The sequence below is a fragment of the Notamacropus eugenii genome, chromosome 1 (genome assembly GCF_028372415.1).
Source record: "Notamacropus eugenii isolate mMacEug1 chromosome 1, mMacEug1.pri_v2, whole genome shotgun sequence".
Classification (NCBI taxonomy): Eukaryota; Metazoa; Chordata; class Mammalia; order Diprotodontia; family Macropodidae; genus Notamacropus; species Notamacropus eugenii.
Genome location: NC_092872.1, coordinates 587778695 through 587804567, shown reverse-complemented (window position 1 = coordinate 587804567; position 25873 = coordinate 587778695). Strand labels below are relative to the sequence as shown.

Sequence of the window (25873 nt, the reverse complement as noted above, 5' to 3'; positions counted from 1 at the left end):
AGTAGATGGTTAGGCCTAAGTTTCGGTTTCCCAGAAATCATGTGACTTTTGGGAATATGAAACTTAAATCCCACCTTGGGTTGCCATAACACAACCCCCTTGGGTTGCCACATCAACATAATGCCTGCCAAATACAGTTAACATTATTTTAGCTTTCTATTGGTTATTCCACTGCTTCCTTGTCCCCTATTCACAGGGAAGACTATTGTGTTTAGATTGTGAGCCTGCCTCCCAGCCAATGGGAGTAAAAGGCCAGCAGGGGGTGGGATCTGTGTTAGGGCTATATAATCTCTATTTTTGCCTTCTGTATTTGCCTCACTCTCCTAACTAGCTGTCAGAGAGGAAATGCCCTTTCTTGCGAAATAAAATCTCATTGATTTGCTTCTGCTTTGAGAGTCGGTGGTCTCCGACCCACACAAGGGGGATGAGGTTGATTAACTTTAAAAAATTATTTGAAAAATAAAAATAATAAACTCATTTAAAAAAAATAAGGGCTATATTTGGCTGATTTAATTTTATTTCCCAGACACCTTTGGTTGGCCCTCTCCTTTGTGCTTTTTTGTGTTCCTTTGTGGGCATGAGGGCACTGAACATCTCTGAGAGGGACACAGGAGAACATGACCATCTCTAGAGAAGGGATACAATTCTAATTTCTCTCCCTTTCTTCTCCCCCTCAGTCCAGTGTTAGAGAATTTCCATGCTTTAATTGGGTGCATAGTCATGAGTCATTCATATGTCACATAATTATGTTTGCAAGGGTAGAATTATTAAGAACTTGGAGCTTTTAAGATGGCCTCATCAGACCCAGAGGCTGAGCCTGTTGTGAGCCCAAGTATTTACTTTGGTATATGTGCTTTATTGTCTCTGCCCCCTTCCCCCCCCCCCCCCACCTTCTGGAGAGCAATGACTTTTGTTTTTACCTTTGTGATCCAGTACCAAGCTACAAAGCTTGGTATTTAGTAGGACCTTAACAAACACTGATTGATTGCAAACCTGTTAGTAGTTTGTTGACTTCTTTAGCTTCAATTTTTCACCTAGTACTGTAATGTTTCATAATTTGAAGTCGTACAACATTCCAAGAAGAAATTTCATACTAAAAAATAATAGGTCATTGTTTCAGGAAGAAGCTGGGTGTAATTTTTTTTTTAATTCCATTTTCCAAAGGCAATCTAGCCCATTCTTTGCCTCCTGTTCAGTTCTGGGCCCAACTTGCAGTTCGTTTGCACTTTCACAATATATATGTTCATGGATAAGTAAGCAAAACTTATTTGCTTTTTTAGGCTATTTGACCACATTTAATGGAAAACCTTAAAAATAACTAAAATTCTGATATAAAATTTAGGAGAGTTCATTCTATCTATACATCATTCCCCCCCCCCCCCCCCCCACATTGAACTGTTAGTAAAGCATGTAAGCTTTACTGAAAAGAAACTCAGTCACAGAATCTTATAAGTATAGGCTCATAGTTGAAAGGACTCTTTACAATTCTGTTGCATGTTTTGCATTAACAGTTCTAACCTTAACTCAAAAACAGTTTCTTGGTTTTAGTGAACATTTTATTTTTAGTTTAAAGAACTTTTTTTTTTAATCTTAGAGACAACTCTTTACTAGCTACTTTTTTTCTCCGTACAAACTCCATACTTAACTTGACATTTAAGACTCCTTCCATTATGGTTGTTATTTGTTTTTTCAGTCTAATTTCAGTCCCTTTTGTGTGCCAGTCTAGTGTTTTCTACTCTCCTCCCCATACCTGTAATATACTCCTTCCAAATCTCAGTCTGGTGAATTTTATCTTCAATGTCTACTTTTCAAGGTCCCGGTCAGATACCCCCTCCTCCATGAAACCTTAACAAGATTCTCCCTCCCTAACTAAAATTGGTTTCTCTTAGCTCATTTTCTTAGGTCATTCAGTGGATGGAGCACTGGACTTGGAATCGGAAGATCTGAGTTCTACTGCAGCCTAGATACTTATTTAGTAAGTCACTTAACCTCTCTCTACTTCTACTTTTACAGTGTTGAGGGATTTCTTTTACCATTAACAAAAATTGCTCAATGAGAAGGATGTAGTTGATTAATTAAAAAAAATTTTGAAAAATAAACATAATAAACCCATTTTTTTCATTCATTCAATGACCTTTTCTTCTAGGAGAATAAATATCTTCTAGGATGTTGTGAGGATAAAATGAGATAATATTTATAAAGTGCATTGCCAAACAAAAAAGGTTTTAAGTACTTATAAATGCTAGCTATGGTTATTTTGTATCAATTCTTTGCCCTTACTTTCATTTCTACCTTTTATCATACTTTTTTGGAGCCATGGTAGATGATAAGTGATAAGTTTATGTAGCTTCGGGGTTAAAATCATGTAGTTTCAAATCTTTGTATTCTCAGCACATTTCATTTACATGTTGGGGCTTTCTTTGAATAATCCAAAGATTATTTAAAGGCAAATATTTTTATAGGGTAGATCTATTGTCTCCATATTAGATTTTTAGTTTTTAGTGAAATATTAAAATTAAGGTGTATGTTCTCAGTGTTCATCTGCTTAAGGTGGCCTTGATAGATCAGAGCAGCACAGTAAGATGAGGAAAATAAGATAGGCCCCTGGGGTGGGGTGGGGATGGACCAGCTTAGCATGATTGTGTTGCATTAAACTATATATGGCTATTATGTAAATATTTCATTTAATTACAGCAACACAGATATACAACTGAAAGGGATTTTAGAAGCCATTTGATTGAACACATCCCCCTCTTCCCCTTCTACCCCCAGATTAGGAGATTCAGACCCAGAAAGGTTAAGCGACTTGGCAAAGGTCATTAGTTGTTATCCTTCCTTCTCAAAGAGAACCAAAACATTATTACTATGCTAGAGTGAAGTTTCAGTGTGTTTGACTGTGGCTGATCAGACCAATACAAACTTGGAATGCTCCACCACAGGTAGGGCACAAATAGTTCATGTGATCTATTTAAATTTTCTATCTAAATTTTCACATTCTGCATTTCCTTTCAGATGTTTCAGTTCTGATTTGCTCATAGAACACAGCACCTTCTCTAATGTGTCATGCTGAGTGGTCCTGTGCCAGTCTCCCATGTCATACAATCAATTCCAAAGTTCTTTTTTTTAAAACAAATATTTATTTTCAGTTTTCAACATTCACTTCCACAAAATTTTGAATTTCAAATTTTCTCCCCATCTCCTCCCACCCCAGGACAGCATGCATTCTGATTACCCTATCCTCCAATCTTCCCTCCCTTCTATCACCCCCCCTCCATCCACTTCCCTTCTATTTTCTTGTAGAGCAAGATAGATTTCTATACCCCATTGCCTATATATCTTATTTCCTAGTTGCATGTAAAAACAGTTTTTAACTTTCATTTTTAAAGTTTTGACTTCCACATTCTTTCCCTTTCTTTCTCCCCATCCATCCTCTTTGAGAAGCAATTAGATATAGGTTATACATGTGTAGTCATGCAAAACACTTCCATAATGGTCACATTGTGAAAGACTATATTTCCCTCTATCCTGTCCCGCCCTCCATTTACTCTGTTGTTCAATTCCAAAGTTCTTAAGAGAGACCTTAAGAGTGTCCTTGTATCACTTCTGATCATCATGTGAATGCTTGCCATGTGTGAGTTCTCCATAAAATAGACACACAGGTAATAAATGATAAAGAACCAATTTAGACCTAAGTCTCCACTCTTACATTATATCCTTTTCTTCAAAGCTCAGCTCAAATGCTACTTCGTAGATTAGGGCTTGTCTCACCTCCCCAACTGCTCATGCCACTCTCCTTCCTCTCCCCTTCCCAAAACCTTTTAATACACACACACACACACACACACACACACACACACACACACACACACACACACACACACACACACACACACACACATTCACTCACTCACTCACTCACTCTCTTATTATTCCTCCTAGGATGAGGCAATTCACTTAACCCCAATTGCCTCATCCAGGGTCATCTCCAGTCATTCTGATGAATATCTGGTCACTGGATTCAGATGGCTCTGGAGGAGAAGTGAGGCTGGTGACCTGCACAGCCCTCCCTCACTCAAAACAAAGTCAAGTGCAAGTCATGTCATCATTTATCTGATGGCATGGTCTTCTTCAGCAACGAAGGGTGAACACACACACACATATTATTCCTCCTATGGAATATATACTTGAGGGTAATTTATGTCTTTGTAATTGACTCTAACAGTTTAGCACAATATAGGCACTTAATGTTTGCTGAGTGATATAAGGAAGCATGGTACAATGGGAAGAGTATCACATTTGGAGTCAGAGGATCTAGGTTGAAATCCTGATTCTGTTACTATCATCTTCAGCTAAGTCACAACTCCTCTGGGTCTCAGATCTGTAAAATGAAGGCCTTGAATTAGTAAACTAGGATTTATTAAATTCCTTCTTATGTTCCAGGCCTTGATCTAAGTTGTAGGGATACAAAGAAAGGCAAAAGATAGTCCCTGTTCTCAAGGGGTTCACATTCTATTTGGGAAGACCATGTGAAAATAATTATGTACAGATAAGATACCCATACAGAAGATAAATTGGAGGTAATCAGTAAAGGGAAGACTCTAGCATTTAAGGGACATAAGGAAATTGGGATTTTAGCTGGGACTTCACGGAAGGCAAGAAGAGAGAAACAGAGGGAAAGAGTATTCTAAACATAGGGAACAGCTGGTAAAAATATCCAGAATCTAGAGGAGCATATTGTGTGAGAAAATAGCAAGGAAGCTTAGGTCATTGGATCACGGGGATCATTAGTAGGAAGGGGAAAAAGAGAAAAGCATAAGAAGACTGGAAAGGCAGAAGACTGCCTGTGAAAGATTTTGAATGCAAAAGTGAGAATTTTATGTTTGATCTTGGAATTTTTTGGATAAAGGAGTATAACAGGTCTGAGGTGGCTCCATGTCTGGACATTTTCACTGTCTGCCACGTGTTTGGGGCTCTCTGTCTCTATCTCTTCTTTCAAGTCTCAGCTAAAGTGCGACCTTTGGCAAGAACCCTTTCCCAGTATTCCTTAATCTTTACATCTTTCCTCTCAAGTTATCTTCAGTTTGTCCTCTCTGTATCGAATTTGTACCTAAGTTATTTGCATGTTCTCTCCCTCCCTCCCCCTCCCACTTTTAGACTTCGAGCTCCTGGAGAGCAGACTATTTTTGGCCTTTTTTTTTGCCTCAACACTTAGCACTGGAGCTGGCATTGGAACGCTTAATAAGTGCTTGTCGGTTGACTCTAAAGTGTCTTCCAGATCCAAAATTCCATCCTCTGAGTCTCATCTAGAATGAACTGAGACGATCCCTGGCACACAGAAACAATGTGTCCCGTTTAGGATACAAATGTAACCACGCAGAGCCAGGAGAATCGGGCTGAAACAACCTTTCAAAGCAGAGAAATGTCTGGGAATCACGCTTGCGCAGTGAGATCAGGAGAACTGGGGAAGCCGAGCCCTGCGGGGAATGCGAGGAATTAGAGCCACTTCAGGATCCTCCTCTCCACCGGCGACCCCAGTGGCGCGCGCGCTCCCCAGGCGCTAGCGGCCCAGCTCCGTACCTGCTAGCCCGGGCCAGGTGAGTGAGGAGGCAGCGAGCAAAGGCCCCGCGCCTGCGGCTCCCGCTTCCGACCACGTGACAGGCCCGGCGCCCAATAGGAAAGAGTGACGTACTTCGACGCGGTTTCCTCACCCTGGCAACGGGCGAGTGACTGGTTCCGGTGCTGCGAGGGCTCTGCCGCTGCGGGTGAGTCCTTCTCCCTTCGCGCCGCTCTCTGCGCTCCCGTCCTCCGCCCGCGTTGGAGGGAGCTGGGGGTCGTCTCTCTGGCTCGGAGGCGACTAGGGCGGGAGGGACGGAGGGACCGCTCCTCCCCACCTAGCCCGAGGGAGCCGGCCCCTAGAGGGGCCGGAGGGAGGGAGGGAGAGCAGCTTCGGTTAGCGGGACCCCATCTTTTTCCCGCCCCTTCCCCGCAACATTTACCGCTTTCTGGACTTCAGGAAGCTCTAGATACGGCCTCCGGCCCCGGCAGCCAAGGGGAGCGCTGCCCTGTCATCCCTGCCCTGCTCTCTCTCCAGGCCCCCCATTTCCCGCGCTCTCATACTGCACTTTTTTCAGGTTCAACTCAGGTGTCACCACCTGCGGGAGGAGTTTCTCGAGGCCCCACCCCTGTGGTTAATACGTCTTTTCCCATCTTTTTTTCTCTCTGTCTCTATCTCTGTCTTTTTCTGTCTCCTGTCCTTCTGTGTCTCTTTCTCAGTCACTCCTTTTTGCTTCTCCATTTCTCTTCTCTTACGTTTCTTCTTTTTCTTCTTCTCCCTCCTCCTCTGCCCTCTCCCATTTTTCTGCGAGTATCACCCCCTTCTCTTTTCCCGTTTCCTTTCTCCCGAAATTACTTTGTATTTACTTAGCAGTTTACATGTATCTACTGCAGTTTGGTGCAGGAGAAAGAACCCTGGTTCTGGAGTAGAGGATTTGGGTTTAAATACCAATTCTGGTGATTACTACTTGTATTGGCCTTTGTCACCTCACTGTCCTCTGTCCTCAGTTTTCTTATCCATAAAATGAAGAAAAAATGGTAAAGTCCTTGAGTTAGGGGAGGTAAAAAACGGTTCTGTTGATGTTCATTTTTGTGTTTCCGATGCCTTGAACTGGGCTCTTCAAGTATGTGTATAATAAAATGTTTGAACTGAATTATTCCTTTCCTCCTTCCTTATTTCAGTTTATGGCCTCAAGGGTATAGATAGAGGTGAATATCTGTCCTTCTCTCTGTCTCTGTCTCTGTCTCTGTCTCTCTCTCTCTCTCTCACACACACACACACACACACACACACACACTCGGACAGTTAAGTACTAGCAGTCAATACACATTTATTTAGCTCTTCTTGTGTTCTGGGCATTTTTGTTAAGCCCTGGATATTGGCTGAAAGGAATTCACAATCTCATGGGGTAGTTGTTCCGTGTTTGTCAGTCGTGTCTGACACTGAGACCCCATCTGGTTGTTCTTGCCAAAGATACTGGAGTGGTTTGCCATTTCCTTCTCCAGCTCATTTTATAGATGAGGAAACTGAGGCACACCAGGGTTAAATGATTGGCTCAAGGTCATACAGCTAGTAAGTGTTTGAGACCAGATGAGTCTCCCTGATTCCAAGCCCAGTGCTCTATCCATTTTGCCACTTAACTGCCCTGGAATCGAGAAGACAACCCATAAAAAGAACCAAAAAATAAAAATATTAAAATTAGTCCAATTTATTTTCAGTTTTGTTTTCATATTCTCAGCTCTGAGCATAGTGTCTTGCTCATTGAAGTGATTAATAAATGTTTGTTGAATTAAATTTAATAGTGCTCAAAGAATAGCTAGATTTGGGTATTGTGGTGAGAGGGGAGGGTGGTGGAGGACAAAAGTGCAAGGTATCTTTATAACACAATGGGTAACATAGCTCGGTAGAAGGTGTAACTACAACTTTCATTGAAAAGCTTCTTATAAATGGTAGTCAGGGAGGGAACTGGTCTCATTAGTGGTCTTTAAATGCCAGACTTGGAATTTAGTTTTTATTCATTAAAGAGTGTGGTGCCATTGAAGATTTTTTTTAAAGAGAGTATCAAAGTGACATTTTAGGAAGATTAGAATAAGAGGCAAGATGGCTTACTGGATATAGCAGGTTGGCCATGAAGTCAGACTTGTGTTCAAGTTTTGTCTCAGATAGTCTCTGACCATGAATGAATTACTTAACCTCCCCATGCCCCCAAAGCACTCTCAAACAGTATAATTTTTACATAGTTGTTGACCCTCATTGGTGAAGGAAATTTCCACACTGGAAGTTTGCTACACTGATGAAATTATGAGTCTAGACTAGAGGGAAAAAATCTGGCAAAAACAATCTGTTCTTCAGACTTATTGGCTTCTTTTGAAAGGGGCGCAGCAAAAGGAAAATTAAGCATTAATGATCTAAGTAAGTATTCAAATATTGCATTCTTTGGCTGTCCATTAAGGGGTAATGATGGCAGTAGATCAGTCTTTTCAGAGTTTACAAGTTACGGAATTTTAGGGGTGGAAGGTAGAGTAGAGGTTATCTTGTCTAGCCCCTCATTTTACAGGAGAGGAAGTGAGGCCTAGTTTTTTTATTTTTTATCCTGTCATACAATTAATTATTGATAGAGCTGTGAATAGAACCTACTTCTCTAATTCTTAGTCCATTGCAAGTTCCACACTATTGACATACTTTTAACTAGACTTCTCTTCCTTTAGAAGAAGTCTGCTTCCTGAGAAGCAAAGTAACAAAAAAGAAAAAAAAATGGACTTCCTGAGTTTCACATTTACTTGTTGTATCACTTTGAGGGCATCACTTAACCTTTCTGAGCATTAAGTTCCTCATCTCTAAATTTGGGAAAATAAAATTTATATTATCTACATCAGAGGGTTGTTGTAAAGAAGGTTCTTTCTTAACCTCAAAGTGCTGTGTAAATATGACTTAGTATTATTACCTAGAGGATAGCTGAGTGGTACAGTAGAGAGAGCACTGAAGACCTAAATCCAAATATGACCTTGGATACTTACTAGCTGAGTGACTCAACCTCTGTCTACCTCATCTGTAAAATGAGTATCATACTAGTACCGATCTCCCAAGATCAAATGAGATGATACTTATAAAGCACTTAGCATCAGGACATAGGTGCTTAATAAATATTCCTCCCCTTTAATGATATCTTCAGTAAAATAGTAATAAGAGAGTTATAGGTAGTGAAAAAAGTAATGGTAAATCCAATTTTAGAAACAGCTGTTTGACACAGTGGATAGAATGAAGATGATCTGAGTTCAAATCCAACCTCCTATGCTATCTATATGATTCTGGGCAAGTTACTTGAACTTTGTCTTCCTTAATTTCCACAATGGGAATAATAATAGCACCTACCTCAGGGGACAGTTGTGAAGGAGAATTGAGTTAATATTTGTTGAGTACTTTGCATATTGCTCAGTATATAGTAGGCACTTAATAAATCCATGTTCCTTTTCCTTCCCCCCTAAACCATTATGTGTGATTTCTGCCCATTGGATTTAGAGTTTAAAGAGCTGAGGTCCAACATATGAAAATGATATTTCTATAAATATTCACTAAAGTAAATATTCACTGAAGTGTTCACTATAAATATTTACTGAAGTAAATGAATATGTATGGCAGTAATGTTTGTGATCAGGTATAGCTTCTTTACTTCTAGTGTTGTAAGAAGTAAGGAAAAAAAGGTTTATTAAATGTCACTGTATGCCAGGCACTTTATAAATAATTATTTCATTTGATCCTCACAACAACCACAGGAGATACATGTTATTATGATCCCTGTTTTATGGTTGAGGAAACTGAGGCATATAAATTTTAAGTGACTTGCCCAGTATTACACTAAATTAAGCTTCTGAGGTCAAATTTGAACTCAAGTCTTCCTGACTTAAGATCATGTCTTTAGTTGGTAGGGATATAGAATGTCCCTATATAACCTTAGTACCTTGTTCATCCTAAAAATTCCATTTTACAGAAGCAATTTATTTTTTCTTTTTAATTTCTTAATGTTTTTTATTAATTTCGCTAAACATTTCCCAATTACATGTAAATTTTTTAAACATTCATTTAAAAAAAATTAGAGTTCAAATTCTCTCCCTCCTTCCCCTCCCCTAACCTATTGAGAAGGCAACTAATATGATATAAGTGATATATGTGAAGTCATGTAAAACATTTCCATATTAGTCATGTTGCAAAACACACAGAAAAACAAGAAAAAGAAGGAAAGTAGGAAAAGTATGCTTCCATTTGCATTCAGACACCTTCCTGGTTCTGCTCACTTCACGTTGCATCAATTCCTATAAGTCTTTCCGGGTTATCCTGAATTATCCTGCTTATCATTTCCTATAGCACAATAACATTTCATCACAATTGTATACCACAACTTGTTCAGCCATTCCTCGGTTGATGATCATCCCTTCAATTTCTAATTCTTTGCCACCACAAAAAAAAAAAAGTTGCTTATACATGTTTTTGGACAAATGGATCCTTTTAAAAAAAAAATCTCTTTTCAGTATAGACCTAGTAGTAGTATTGCTGGATCAAAGTTTTATAGCCCTTTGGCTATTAAATTGTTCCCTAGAATGGCCAGACCAGTTCATAACTCCATCAACAATGCATTCATGTTCCATTTTCCCCCACATCCTTTTCAGCATTTGTTATTTTTCTTTACTCTCATGTAAGCCAACTGAATAGGTGTGAGATGGTATATCAGAGGTGTTTTAAATTGCATTTCTGTGTGATTTAAAGGATTTTTCACGTGACTATTGATAGCTCTGATTTCTTCTGAAAACTGTGTGTTCATATCCTTTGACCACTTATGAATTGGGGAATGGCTTTCACTTTTATAAATCTGGGTCATTTCTTTATATATTTGAGCAATGAGGCCTTTATCGGAGAAACTTGCTGTAAAATTTCCCCCTTATTTTTCTTCTAATTTTGGTTGATTAGGTTTTGTGTGTGTATGGGTACGTGTGCACAAATTCTTCTTAATTTCATGTAATCAGAATAATCTATTTTCTTTCCCATGATCCTCTCAACTCTTATTTAGTCATAAACTCTTCCCTTAACCATAAATCTGACAAGTACATTTTCTTGGGGCCCCATAATTTACTTATGATAGCAATTTATTTAAGTAAGGAGAAACATGTAAGTTCAGAGTTTTATTTATGCATGAATCAATATTTTTTTTTTTATTCTTTGAGTTTTAAGTTATGTGGCTAGTACTCTATTGTAAACCAGTCCTATGTGGTATAAACTAAACTTTTTCATAAACTAAGTCAAGAACAGCACATCATACCAAATTACACAGATTTAGGTCATTTAATAAAAAGGCAGGAAAGAAGTGAATCCTTAGGAATCAAAAACTTTTAAGGGTGGATAAGCTTCCATTTGGTCTTTAAAATTTTGGGGAGTTTTTACAAGTAATACTTTGGGAAATATAGGATATATTTATATAATCAGACATCTATAGTAAAAAAAAAAAAAGTAAAAATGACCTCTAAAATGCACTTATTCTGATGTCAGAAATTACAAATTGTCAGAACCAAAACTTTGCATCACATCCTAATCCTGACCCTTATATGCACTACCTATGTGACCTTGGGCAAGTAATGTAATCTCCCTGAACATCATCTGAAAAGGTTGGATTGGACCTTCGATCTTTATTCCAGTTCTATATCTGACATCATGTGCCCTCCCTGGGGCACATGAAGGGATTCTAAAATGAAGGGATTGGACTAGATGGTCTCCAACGTCCTTTCCAATGTATATAGGGGATCCATGATCTCTAGTACCTATACTGTAAATATTTTATTTAATGCTATTCAAAAGCTCAAATGAGGTTGGTTAATTATTTTTCCTGGAGTTAGAATGCTAGTAGGGGACCAGATAGTCATCAGCACCATGGTGGACTTGTGGTTGCATTTATAGAAAACTTAATTCTTGATGTTGCTATTCTATTAAGACATTTCTGGTCTTTTTTCTTCCAGCCTCTATTTCAGTTAGTGTTAAGTCTGGGCTAGATACTCTTGAACATGTGTATGAACATATACACATATATAACACATTTGTACACACACATACACACATTTGTAGTTTGAAGTTTTATTTAATGCAAATTTAAATATGCAAAAGGATTTTTCATTTTCTTCACTGCAGTGTAGTATTTGGATTAGTGATCTTAATGGCTAGTTGGGTAGCTCTTTTCACAATTATTTTATGATTCCGATAGGAAAACATTGTAAACAATCTCCACATGATAAGTTTTGTTGCACGTTAGGAGCAGTTCCATCTCTTTGACACTGTGTACCAAAAATTTTCTGAATGTTGTCTGTTTTGTCTTCATTGTCTCTTGGTTTACCCATTTTCCTTTGATCTTGACATGTCAGTTTGTTTGGTAGTAGATGAACTTTTTGATTCTCTTCCTATTCTGTAGTGCCCAGAATGTACTAAATGCTACATACTTTTCTTGTGGTTCCTGATTGTATCGATTTTGCCTTTTCCAAACTTAGGTATTCACCTTTTAGAAATTTTTAGAAACTTCTGGATGTGGTAGTATGCTCCTTTTCTCTTTCCCTCTGGATGTAGGAAAGCATAGTTTTATATTTAGAGAGATTACCTTAGAATTCTGCATATAATATATACCTAGAATTATGTCCATTTAAAAAAAAATGTACTATTTTAATGGGCTCTTTATAAAAGCTAATTTTGGTTTGGAAATTGCTTTACTTTTAATGTTAAATGTTTGATTTCAAATGACTGTCCATGACTTTTTATTGACCAGCTTGGAATAAATACTTGTATTAAAATTGTTTTAAAGTATTATTTGAAATAAATAATTGTTTTTGAATGAATGTGGGTATTTACTGACTGTGCTTTACTGGCCCATTAGTTCTTTGGGGTGAAAATCTGGAAAATGTTTTTCAAAGTGGGATTTATGACTTTGAACACCATAAACTGTCAGATATTATTTAACAAAGGTTGAGTTGCCTTTGAAAATTAGCATATTAATTCCTTTTCCACTATTCATGGTGGGGGAGGGGAGGTGAAAGGGAGGAAGAGCATGAAGAATAATTGATAAGTTAAGAATATTTTTTGATTGAAAAATTTAGAATAGTCATTTCCTTTTTGATAGTATGATGCCTGTGGTAGTAAGTACTTAGTAACTTAAAGAGTTATAATTTTTCAAATGTGAATATAGCTGTTATGTTCCACTAAGCCTTCTCTTTCTCAGCTTAACAATCCTTGAGTTCTTTAGGATCATAGAGAATAAATTTGTGGCTCTTCACCATACTGTTGAAGTTGCCCTCTTTTGGATAATATTCACATTTTCAGTACTATATTCTTACTAAGCTATGGCATCTAAAATGAAATACAATACTCCAGAATAGTGTACAGTGGGATCACTCTACTGCTTGATTCAGAAAATAGAGAGACAAATAAAAGTCTAGAGAGTTAGCAGGGGGATGAGTAAATACAGAATAAAAGGAAAACACAAAATAATCTCAGAGTTGGAGGGTGCACTAATAAATGGGGTATTATGAAGGGGCTAGATTATTTCTGGTATATATGGTACTTGAGCTGAACTTTCAATGGAGCTACTGATTCAATAAGTAAGAGGTTAGGAGGGAGAGATTTCCAGGTATATGAGACAGTTCGTGCAAAAATATGGAAATAGGAGGTTCCATACCAGGAACAGCAAATAGTTCCATTTGGCTAGAAAATAGAAGATATGGGGGAGAAGTAGTATGAAATAATTCTAATTATATAAGGTTGGAGCCAAATTGTGAATATTTTAAAATGCCAGACAGAAGTTTCTATAGTATTTCAAATTTCATTCAATCAAGAGATGTTGCGTAAAGGCAATAAAGATAAATTCTCTGAGTAGGGAAATGATATGATTTGGACACTTTAGAGGTAGTAATTTGACACCTAGAAGTATTGGAGAGGAGAGAGATTTGAGACCAATTCAAATCTGCTGTAATAGTTCAGGTGATAGGCTAAAAGTGATTTGAGAATGAAATAAGGTGGAGACTCAATGGAGTTGTCTTCATAGAGATGATGATCAAATATATGGCAGTTGAAGAAATCCCCTAGAGTGAGAATTTGCCAGGACAAATTATTGTATTATCCTTAGACATTGGCAGCATGTTGCCATAGAAAGAGCCCTGGATTTGGACTCAAGACACTACTTTTTCTTAGACAAAATGACTTCTATCAGCCCCAGTTCTTCATCTGTAAAGTGAGGAAGTTGGACTGAATGATCTCCAAGTACCCTTGTACCTTTGTAACATCTCCCACATATGCTCTCTTCTCTCTTTGAATACTACAAGAGCCATGGTTTCAACTATTGAAGTAGTCTGCTGGTTGATCTCTCTGATCAGATCTCTCACCACTCCATTATGTTCTTTACTCAGTTGCCAAATTGATTACCCTGCAGTGAAAGTCTGACCACACCTTCTGGCTCCTCCATTCATAAACTGGATCCAGGATCAAATATAAAATCCTCCATTTGGCTTTCAAAGTCCTTCATAACTTGGCCTATTCCTACATTTATTCTTCTTATACCTTACTTCTCTCCACGTACTCTGTGATATGAACCTCTTTGTGGTTCCTTACACATGATGCTCCATTTTCCAACTCCAAGCATTTTCACTGGCTGTTCCCATGACTGGAATTCTCTCCTTTCTCATCTCCTAACTTCTCTCACTTCCTTTAAGTCTGAGTTAAAGTCCTACCTTCTACAAGAATCCTTTTCTGATCCTTCTTAATCTTATTACCTTTCCTCAGAGACTTTCCTCAATAGTTGTTTTATGTTGTCTCCCCCATTAGAGTGGGAGTGCCTTGAGAACAGGGACAATCTTTTGTCTTTCTCTGTATCCCTAGAGTTTAGCTGCATACCTGGCTTATAGTAGATGCTTAATAAATGCTAGTTGACTAACTGATCTCCATGATTATATGATCCCATAGGCAGGATGTGGATGATGATCCAGCCAATAAGACTGAGGAGATATCAGAAAGGTCTGAGGAAAAACAGGAGAGATCAATATTACAAAAACAGGGGAGATAAGAATGTCCTGAAGGAAGGCAAATGCTATGAAGAAGTCAAGAAGGATGAAGCTAGGGAAAAGGTAGTTGGATGAACAGTTAAAAGATAATTGGTAACCTTGGGAAGATTAGTTTTTGTGAGGTTAGAAGACTGTAGAAGAAACAAAAAGGTGGATTGCAAATGAAACTATTAAATTTCATGTCTAGCTTGTTTCCTCTTGAAAAACAGTGTAAAGTAAATTTAACATATTAGTTTCAAAACTGTCTTGTTCATTTGTTTTTCTCTTCTGTTTTCTTTTGTACATTAAGTGCTTCATTAATACTTTTTTCTTTCCTTCTATAACTAGTCTCCTGCTCTCCTAAATGAAAACTCTTCTTGTAATAAATAATCACAGTGAAGCCAAATGGAAACCACATATTCACCACATCCAAGAATGTGTCTTATTTTATACTTATAGTTTGTCACTTATCTTCAATAGGTTGTTAATATGTTTCATCATCAGTTTTTAAAAAAAAAACAGTATCTTTTGGAGGTATATGCTTAGTAGTGGTGCCACTGATTCAGGCTTCACAATTTGATGGCTTCTTGGGATATTTTTTCCAACTTGCTCATGACTGTATCTTAATATGTGATTTAATCCTCCTCCCATGTGTTTTTTTTATCCCATTTCTTTTAAATAATGTTTCTCCTTCCAAAGTCTTATTGCAGTCATTAGTTTCATCCCACCAAGTCTCAGTGATACTTATTTTTTTAAGATTCAAATTTATTTATTTATTTTTATTTTTCAACATTCATTTCCACAAGATTTTGAGTTCTAAAATTTCTCTCCATCTTTCCCCTGCCCTCCATCTCAAGATGGCATGCATTCTGATTACTTCTTCCCCCAATCTGCCCTCCCTTTTATCACTCCCCTTCTTTATTGCCTTCCCCTTTACTTTCTGGAAGGGCAAGATAGATTTCTATACATCATTGCCTGTATATCTTATTTCCCAGTTGCATGTAAAAACAGTTTTTTAACATTTGTTTTTAAAACATTGAGTTCCAAATTATCTCCCTTCTTCCCTCCCTACTCACCCCCATTGAGAAGGCAAGCAATTCAATATAGGTTATAGATGTGTAGTTTTGCAGAACACCTCCATAATAGTCATGTTGTGAAAGACTAACTATATTTCCTTCCATCCTGTCCTGCCCACCAATTATTCTATTTTCTCCTTTGACCTTGTCCCTTTTCTAAAGTGTTTGCCTCTGACCATCCCCTCCTCCAATCTTCCCTCCCTTCTATCATTTCCCCCCTCTCTTATCCCCTTCCTGTAGGGTAAGATCCCCAATTGAGTGTGTATATTATTCCCTCCTTAAGCCAAATATGATAAGAGTAAGGTTCACTCATTGCTTCTTATCTCCCCGCTATTTCCCTCCATTGTAAAACCTTTTTCTTGCCTCTTTTATGTGAGATAATTTACCCCATTCAATTTTTCTTTCTTTTTTCCCAATATATTTTTCTTTCACCCCATAATTTTATTTTTTAGATATCATCTCTTCAATATTCAGCTCACCCTGTACCCTCTATCTGTCTGTCTGTCTATCTATTTCTTCCAACTACCCTAATACTGAGAAAGGTCTCATGAGTTACAAATATCATCTTTCCATGTAGGAATGTGAACAGTTCAAGTTTAAGAAGTGTCTTATGATTTCTCTTTCCTGTTTACCTTTTTATGCTTTTCTTGATTCTTGTATTTGAAATTCATATTTTCTGTTCAGCTCTGGTGTTTTCATCAAGGCTGCTTGAAAGTTCTCTATTTCGTTGAGCATCCATTTTTCCCCTTGAAGGATTATACTCAGTTTTGATGGGTAGATGATTCTTGGCTTTAAGACCTCCGAAATGTCTGGTCTCCAAACCCTTTGATCCTTTAATGTAGAAGCTACTAGTTCTTGTGTTATCCTGATTGTATTTCCACAATGCCCAAATTGTTTCTTTCTGGCTGCTTTCAGTATTTCTCCTTGACCTGGGAACTCTGGAATTTAGCTACAATATTCCCAGAAGTTTTCCTTTTAGGATCTCTTTCCGGAAGTAATTTGTGGATTCTTTCTGTTTCTGTTTGACCCTCTGGTTCTAGAATATCAGGGCAGTTTTCCTTGATAATTTCTTGAAAGATGATTTCTACACTCTTTTTTTTTTTTTTATCATGGCTTTCAGGTATTCCAATAATTTAAAAATTTTCTCTCCTGGGTCTATTTTCCAGATCAGTGATTTTTCCAATGAAGTATTTTACATTGTCTTCTATTTTTTCATTCTTTTGCTTCTGTTTTATAAATTTCTTGATTTTTCATAAAATCATTTGCTTCCATTTGCTCCATTCTAATTTTTAAGGCATTATTTTCTTCAGTGAGCTTTTAGACCACCTTTTCACTTGGCTAATTCTGCTTTTTAAGGCATTCTTCTCCTCATTGACTTTTTGGACTTCTTTTGCCTTTTGGGCTAGGCTATTTTTAAGGTGTTATTTTCTTCAGTATTTTTTTGGGTCTTCTTTAGCAATCATGATTTTCTTGCATCACTCTCATTTCTTTTCCCAATTTTTCCTCTTACTTGATTTTCAAAATCCTTTTTGAGTTCCTTCATGGCCTGTGACTAATTCATATTCCTCTTGGAGGCTTTTGATGTAGGAGCTTTGATGGCTTTCCTCCTCTGGTTGTATGCCTTGATGTTCTTTGTTACCAAAGTAGTATTCTGTAGTCTGAGTTCTTTTTCTCTGTTTACTCATCTTCCCAGCCAAATATTTGACTTTCTAATGCTTTGTCAAGGTAGGACTCTGCTTCCAGTGGGTGTAAGTGTGGGTGTACTGTTCCAGGCTTCAGGGATTTTGTATCATCTGTTCTATCCTCCACAGTCTGTGGAGCCAGAGTTCTGGAAGCAGCCTCTACTGCTGCTGTCACCAGCGATGCTGCCTTGGGGCTGGGGCTAGACCAGGCAATATAGTGAGCTCCTCTTTCACTCAGGTCCCACGGACTTTTCCCACTAACCTTTTTGGCATTTGTGGGTTGAGAATTCTGGAACTTGCACAGCTGCCAATGATTCAGTCCCCTGAGGCCTGCTCTGGCAGGTCTGTTCTGGTGAGGCCCACACCAGACTGTGCTCTGCTCCCTTCCTGATGTGAAAGACCCTTCCTATCTACTTTCCAGGTTGTCTTGGGCTTGGGATTTGTTTCACTCTGTCATTTTGTGGGTTCTGTTGCTCTAGAATTTGTTTAAAGTCATTTTTTACAGGTATTAGGAGGGCTTTGGGTAGAGCTCAGGGAAGTCTCATCTTGGCTTTCCCCCCCTCTCCCCCCAAATTTGTCTTGTTAAATTAGGTCCTCCAGTTTATCTTGCTTTTTGCCTTATAATCTGTACATTTCAGGCCTTGGGTTTTACTACTAAATCATTTCTTGGTTAAATCTCTTCTGTGAACTTCTTGGTGTTTCTTCTTCCTACAATGTAACACTTTTCTATGCTATCTTGTTTTGTGGATATATGTAGCATTATTCTTTTGTCTTCTTAATTAGAAACACCAGGCAGCAACTTTTTTTACTGGACCATATCAGGTAGATGTCAGTTGTGTTACTCTAAAATTTTAAATTATAGTCTAGAAATCAAAATCCTGTTTTCAGAGTTTTTCTTTTTTAATCAGTTATTCACTTTGCAGATTTGCTTTTCTCTTTTTCATCTTCGATTTCTTGCTCAAGATTTCATTTTTGACAATGCTATTATTTGTGTCCAGGTCAGTCACCAGAAATGAATAGTCATCTCTTTTGACAAGTCTTGAGAGGTTCCCGGTCACATATTGGATACTGTGCTCCAGGAAAGATATTATATCTCTTTAGTATTTTTATCTGGTTTTTAAATTACTGCCTCAGTGTTCCTCATCAGGGAGTCACCAACCACCACTATTCTTCTAACCCTTAATGGATGATATCTCAGCTGACAGTATCCAGTGATCTATTATGTGATTGCTTAGAAGACATGCAGTTGCTGCCTCTTCATAGCATCTATCTAATCTTCTTCTTGAAGAGCTTCTTTTTTTTCTTTTAGCTCTAAGAGTTCAGTCCTTTCCTTCTTCCTCTTTCAGATATTTTTCAACTCTCTAGCCTCATGATACAAGTCAAATTTCCTTTCTGCTTCTTCAGTTCCCTAGTCTTCTTTCTTTGCACGTGGAAATCTTTGCTCTTTCTCTCCTCTTCTACTACGTCCTCTCTACTGGGCCCCCACCCCACTCTACGCCACCACATGGAAGGGCATTCCTTAATGCCATTCATATTTTATGGTCAGAAGAGAAACATTTTTACTTTGAGCAAAGATAGATCATTTGGCAAAACAGAAGTAAAAGTCATCAAACACTCAATACAAGTCACTACAGAATTGTCTCTACTCTCCATATTTTCTGTGAGATACTCATCTCTATTTCAGACTACTTGTGGGTCTTTATAGCTTTTACCTTTAGCACCTTGTGAATAACTTCAACAGCCTCTTAATGTTTTTTTTTCTGATTTTAGCAAACACAAAAAAGAAAAAGCATTTCCATATACAAAATAGGACAGAAAAAAAGGATTATATGTAAAAACATGAATGGTTATTAGGTACAGCATGCTTTTTAAAAAATACATAATTGAATATTTTGTTCTTAAAACTGTCCTGCTGGTATGTTTCTTAACTTCCTTCAGTGCATTTTGAAAAATACTTCAGTGACCTTCTTTAAAAATTTTTTAAAAAATTTGTTTTAGGCAACAAATATCTTTCTTTTCAGTCTCCCACCTCAAACCTCGCCAACTGAAAACAAAAGAAAACTAAAACCTGGTACAAACATATATAGTCAATGAAAAGAACTTTACACATTAGCTATGCCCCCCCCCCCCCCAATTGTCTTTTTCTTTACTGAGTCCTTCACCTTTCCATTAAGAGGTAGGTAACATGTTTTATCATCAGTCCTATGTAATCATGTTTGGTCATTATCTTCTAAAGAGTTCTTAATTCTTCAAAGTTGTTTACCTTTACTATACTGTCATTTTGTAAATTGTTCTACTTCTTTTCACTTCATTCTGTGTCAGTTCCTATAGGCCTTCTGAGGTTTCTTTGAAATCTTCATCATTTCTTATGGTACAATAGTATTCCATTGCATTTCTATCTCATAATTTGTTCATCTGTTTCCCAATTTATGGGTACCCCCTCAGATTCCCATTCTTTGTCTCATTTAAAAAGAGTTAAAAATATATTTGTTCATCCTTAGATTTTGTTTTTCACAAAAAAATTTCTTATTCTATTTTTTCTTTAATTCCCCTTGTTCCATACTTCCCCTTCCCTCCAATTTTCTTGTTGAGTGAAATGTTTCTGTATCCAATTGTGTATGTTTGACTAGTTTAGATGAGAGATTTAAATGTCAGCTAATCCCACTACCATCTCTTTCTTCTTGTTTGAATAAATGTCTACTTGTGCATCCTGATTATGTGAGATAATTTTCTCTTTCATTTTCTTCACCGCCCCCCCTCCCTCCCAGGGTGTTCTTCCTTTCTCTTTCTGTTCCTCTCTTAAGATCATCAAGCTAATAACAAACACTTTCAGACCTTGTCTAAAGACTCTCTCTATGACCCTGATGATGTGATAGGTTTCAGAAAAGACACATGTACCATCTCCTCATATGTGAATGGGGAGATATTATATTCTTTTAGTCTTTTATCATTGTTCATTTATGTTTATCTTTTTATTTTTCTTTTCACCCCTGTGTTTGAGCTTCAAAGTTTCTATGTAGTTCTGGCCTTTTTATCAGGAATGCTTGGAAGTCCACAACTTCATTAAAGGTTCATTTTTTCCCCATAGCATTATATTCAGTTTTTCTGGGTGAATTTTTCTTGGCTTTAAGTCTATGTCCTTTGTTTTCTGGAATATTGTATTCTAAGTTCTCCACTCGTATATAATAGTGGTTGCTAAATCATATGTGATCCTTCTGTGATTCCTTGGCATTTGCACTGCTTTCTAGATGCTTGCAGTATTTTCTCTTAGATGTGAGAATTTTATATTTTGACCATGACATTCCTGAAGTTTTTCTTCATGGAGTTTCTTTTAGCAAATGCTTATATTCTTTCTATCTTCACTTTACCCTTCTGTTCTAAAAGATCTTGACAATTTTTACTTATAATTTCATGAAATATAGTGTTTATGCTTTTTGAAAAAACCAGTTTTCAAGTTTAGTGATTCTTAAATTTTCTTGTTCTGTTTTTCATGTCAGCTGTTTTTGGTACCAGATATCTTCCTGCTATTTTTTTCAGTCTTTTGATTCTTCTTCTTTTCTTCTTCTTCTTCTTTTCTTCTTCTTCTTCTTTTCTTCTTCTTCTCCTTTTCTTCTTCTTCTTCTTCTTTCTCCTGGAGTTGTTGATTTCTGCTTTGTTTTCTTTTTTCAGAGAGCCTATTGCTTTGGCAAAGTTTATCATTCTCCCTTCTAAGCCATTTTTTTCTCCTTACAATTAATTACTCTATAGCTTTTATTTAATTTTTATCTCTTGATTCATCTAAGTATTAATGTAATCCTTCTGGAAAATCCATCTTTTTCCTTTGAGCTACTGCTTTCAGTTACATGGTGGTTCACTTTTTTAAAGGAGATTACAATTATCTTGTTGTTATCTTTGATTTATTCATCTCTCTACTTTAAGTTCCTAAATTGGAGCCTTCTGCCAAGGTCAGGCTCTGCTACATTTTTGGTTTGGATGATTGGCCCTGATTGTTTCTTTCCCCGCCCCACACCCCTTTGGTCTCCAAGTTTCTGGACTGACTTCCACCTCTTTGTTAGCTCTAACCCTTTGCATCTTTGAGGTACAGAGCACTAGAGCTCCATGGACCTCTCTAGAATCTCAGAACAGTATTGAGGACTTCAGAGTACCTGGACCAGGACTATCTTGGTCTGAATCTTGTGAGTGCAGAAGTGGTTTGGTATAGAGACATTTCAACCAGGCAGGCATTATAGTCAGTCGCATTAAATTGACTGAACGGTAGACAGAATACAAAATTCCACAGTTTATTGTTGATTACAACTAAACATTTAAATTTAACAAAATGCAGGCTTAAACTCCAAAAAGAGTTTCTTCAGAATGTCACATGATACAAGATTCTATACTAAATAAAATGAAGAAATAACTGTTCAATCATACTGAAATTATTAGTCTTAAGTGCTGTGTTAGAGAGATGTATACTAGGCAAATGTTTTTGCCATTATCCTTGAGTCAAGTCAAATGACACTTATTAAATGCCAGGTATCAGGCACTGTGCTGACCTGGGAAAAATTAGTCCCCACCCTAAAAGAGCTCACAATCTAATGGGGGAGACAAGTACAAATGAAACAGGGACTGTCTATTGATGGCACAGTTCTCCAGATACTTCTGTGTGCAGGTGATATTGTATTGATTGTATCAAGCCCCAGAATGTCACAGGATTTCCTCATTGTGGTCCATGATTACTGAAAAGAGGCATTCTAACAATCCATATGGGAAAACTAAATAAAAAAATGCTTGCTTTCTAGAGTTTAATATGCTGTTGGATGGCCAGTTAGTGGAGTTAGTGCATTAGTACTTATACCTTAGACTTGTACTTTTTGGGCCTCAGCTGATGTTTATGATCAGAGAATCAATGAACAGGGTTATTTTAAAAAACTCTTTCAAATAATCTTGAATGATTTTGCTGTATGGATGGTTGATGCCTTTTTGAAAATGATCCTGGTGGTATTTTGTTTTACTGAATCAAATACTTTTTCGTAATAAACAGACTATAAGCACAGTAGGATCTTTTATTCTGTTTATCTTTCAGTTAATTTTTTAGTGGTAAAGAAATGCTGTGTTGCTGAATATCATTTGCAGAGGCCTGCTTTCATGCTATTATCCTCTTCAAAAGAAAAAGCTTAACATGACATCCTCTTAAATACGATCAACCCAAAACCAATTAAGGATAAAAACAGGAGAAACAATAAACAAAAGTAGAATAGAAAAGATTTGTAAATATCATTATAAAAGTTTTTTCCATCATGCATATTTGAATCATCATACTTGAATCCTAGCATCACAGTTCTGGATGTGATATAGGGGAGGTAAAAATAGCAATAAAGAGAAAAAAGTGTGGGGTTAAAATATCTAAAATGACAGGAAAAGTAAGAAGGGGCCAGATTTTGAAGAAGGTTTAAATGCCAGAGGATTTAGTTTTATTCTAAAGGTAATAATAGTGAGCCATTGGAGTTTTAGGAGAGTACCATGGTAAGACAAAGCTTTAGGAAAATCACATGGGCAACTATGCAGAGAGTGGATCAGAGTGGGGAGATTCTTGTGACCCAGAGACCATATTAACACTTTAATAAGGCAGATCAGACCAAAAGTATTGGGGATCAAAACTAAAGTGGCACCTATGTGAGTGATTAGGTAGAGGACTTGTACAAGAGATGTTGTAGATGTAAACTTCAAACATATAAAAAATATTGAGCAAAAAAAAGGTATCTGGGGGAACATAATAACTAGCCATATTCCTGTTCTCCTTTCTATATGAAATCTTTAAGAGAAAGTGATATTAAAGTTAAATTTGATATAATAGAGTACAACATAGTAAGGTGAGTGAAAAATCTACAGTATTAGAAGATCAAGTTTTTTGGGTGGGTGGCTTTCTATTTCTAGAAACTAGCAAATATTTGCAAGTAAAGATGTAAATTACAATTCCAACTGTAAAATAGATTTTTGTACAACATTATCTTTCCATGAATTTAAATAAGTAATATCTTTGGCAGTGGACATCTGTAACATCTGTGTTGGTTTTCCTTTAGGGTGATTCCTCTTCAGATTTTACTTTTCTTTGGAAATATGCAATTTTTTCAATAGAAGATGGTAATGGTGGAGAATGATCATGGAGAAGGGGATGAGTTCAACAGAAGGTCTGCCTTCCAAATCACCTCAGGTTATGGCTGTTAAGGTAACAGCCAAGGAGCACGAAACAAAACTACCCCATAAAGAAAAGCGTGTAGGATTTGTGTTGGTGCATGCAGGTAAGACATGAATAAATGAATTTGGAAGATATATACATATATATGATATTGAATTATGACATGTATGAAAGTAAACAAATTGTACATAGAGTGAAAAAGAACTTGAATGAAACAACTGAATTTGGTGTACTGAATTTTAAAAATATTTAATTTAGAATATTTTATGAGGCAATCTATAGAAAATATTGTTTTTTTTTGTATGCCATGGACAAATTCTGTAATCTTGGTGAGAGGAGAAAGAAACCAAGCTAGAAAGAAGGTTGATGATTTTCAAAATCATCTTGACCAGCTCATTTATTTTGTAGATGAGGAAAATAGAAACTCAATGAAATAAACTGTTCAAAATCATGCAGCTGGTTGGTAATAGAACCTAGTTTAGTTTTTTCCCCAACTATACTGTACTTTCACCACTCTTGTACTGAAATGAGTTTGATGGATACAGAGGAAATACAGATTACAGAGGCTCATCAGTCTGAAGGAATGCAAACAACATAGCTTTATTTTCTGGACATATTCACTGTGAATTGGTTACTACTCTTTGCTGGGATCTGGGGGTGAAGCTGAACCATTTTGGGAAGTTAAGTGCCTATGGTCACTTAGTTGGGTTGCCATCCAGTTTAACTAGGACACAGGATAGCTAACCCCTTGCTTAATCAAGTACTTAAAGCTATCTGGTGCTTTTAAGTGTTGAATAATAGCATGGCTCTCCTTGTTCCACTCTGCATGTGAGCACCCAAAGATCACTACACCTACACAGTAATCATTAGATTTTCACATGGGGACAAAGTCTAGCTGATAGCTTCCTGCCTTTGAAAGATGCTATCCAATATTCTAGTTTAGTAATGGTATTATTATACTATGTGTTTGTCTGCCATGGTTTGGGAGTTCATTATTGTGTTGACTACTTTTTTTTCCCTACATCTGTATTTATTTTAGTTTTCAACATTCACTTCCACAAGATTTTGTGTCCCAAATTTTCTCCCCATCTCTCCCCTACTACCACCCCATTACAGCATGCATTCTGATTAACCCTTCCCCCAATTTATCCTCCCTTCTATCACCACCACCCACTTTATCCTCTTCCCTTCTATTTTCCTGTAGGGTAAGATAGATTTCTATACCTCATTGCCTGTGTATCTTATTTCCCAATTGTATATAAAAAACCACTTTTAACATTTATTTTTAAAACTTTGAGTTCCAAATTCTCCCCCTTCCTCCCTCCCCACCCACCCTCATTGAGAGGGCAAGCAATTTGATAGTGGTTATACATGTGTAGTCATGCAAACCACTTCTATAATAGTCATGTTGTGAAAGATTAACTATATTTCCCTCCATCCTATCCCACCCCCCTGTTTATATTTTTGTCTCCTTTTACCGTCTTGACTCAAAAGTGTTTGCCTCTGATTACCCCCTCCCCCAATCTACCCTCCCCTCTTTTCCCCTTTCCCCCTACTTTTCTGCAGGGTAAGATAGATTTCCAAACCCAGTTGAGTGTGTTTGTTATGCAATCTTAGAGTCAGTTTTGATGAGAGTAAGGTTCCTTCTTCCTTCTTCTCCACTATAAAAGCCTTTTCTTGCCTCTTTTATGTGAGATAATTTACCTCATTCCACCTATCCCTTTCTCTTTCTTCCAGTACATTCTTCTCTCACTCCTTAATTTTATTTTTTAGATACCATTATTCATATTCAAATTACCTTGTATCCTGTCTATATCCCTCCAGCTACCATAATACTGAGAATATCTTTCCATATAGTATTGTGAACAGTTCAGTTTTAATAAGTCCCTTATGATTTTTCTTTCCTGCTTACCTTTTCATGTTTCTCTTGAATCTTATATTTGAAAGTCAAGTTTTTTTATTTAGTTCTGGCTTCTTAAGAATGCATCAAATTTCTTTACATCATTGCTTGTCAATTTTCCCCCTTCATTGCTTATACTCAGTTTTGCTGAGTAGGTGATTCTTGGTTTTAATCCTAGCTCTTTTGACCTCCAGAATATCATATTTTAAGCCTTCCAATCCCTTAATGTAGAAGCTGCTGAAATGTTGTGTTTTCCTGATTGTGTTTCCATGGTACTTGAACTTTTTCTGGCTGTTTGCAATATCTTCTCAATCTGGGAGCTCTGGAAATTGGCTGTAATATTCATTACAGTTTTCATTTTGGCATCTCTTTTAGGAGGTGATCAGTGGATTCTTTCAGTTTCTAATTTGCCCTCTGGTTCTAG

The 25873-nt window shown here is 37.1% G+C and overlaps 1 protein-coding gene across 4 annotated transcripts in view; it reads left to right on the top strand.

The window, feature by feature from the left end:
* Window positions 1-5688: 5688 nt before the first annotated feature.
* The window catches only part of TASP1 (taspase 1), a 315002-nt gene continuing 294817 nt past the window's right edge, over window positions 5689-25873 (top strand). For all 4 annotated transcript variants that reach the window (XM_072634477.1, XM_072634476.1, XM_072634475.1 and 1 more), the window contains exons 1-2: window positions 5689-5762; window positions 23434-23652. In XM_072634477.1, the coding sequence (XP_072490578.1) occupies window positions 23508-23652 (145 nt within the window). In that variant the 5' untranslated portion in view covers window positions 5689-5762; window positions 23434-23507. The remainder of the gene's footprint in view (window positions 5763-23433; window positions 23653-25873) is intronic.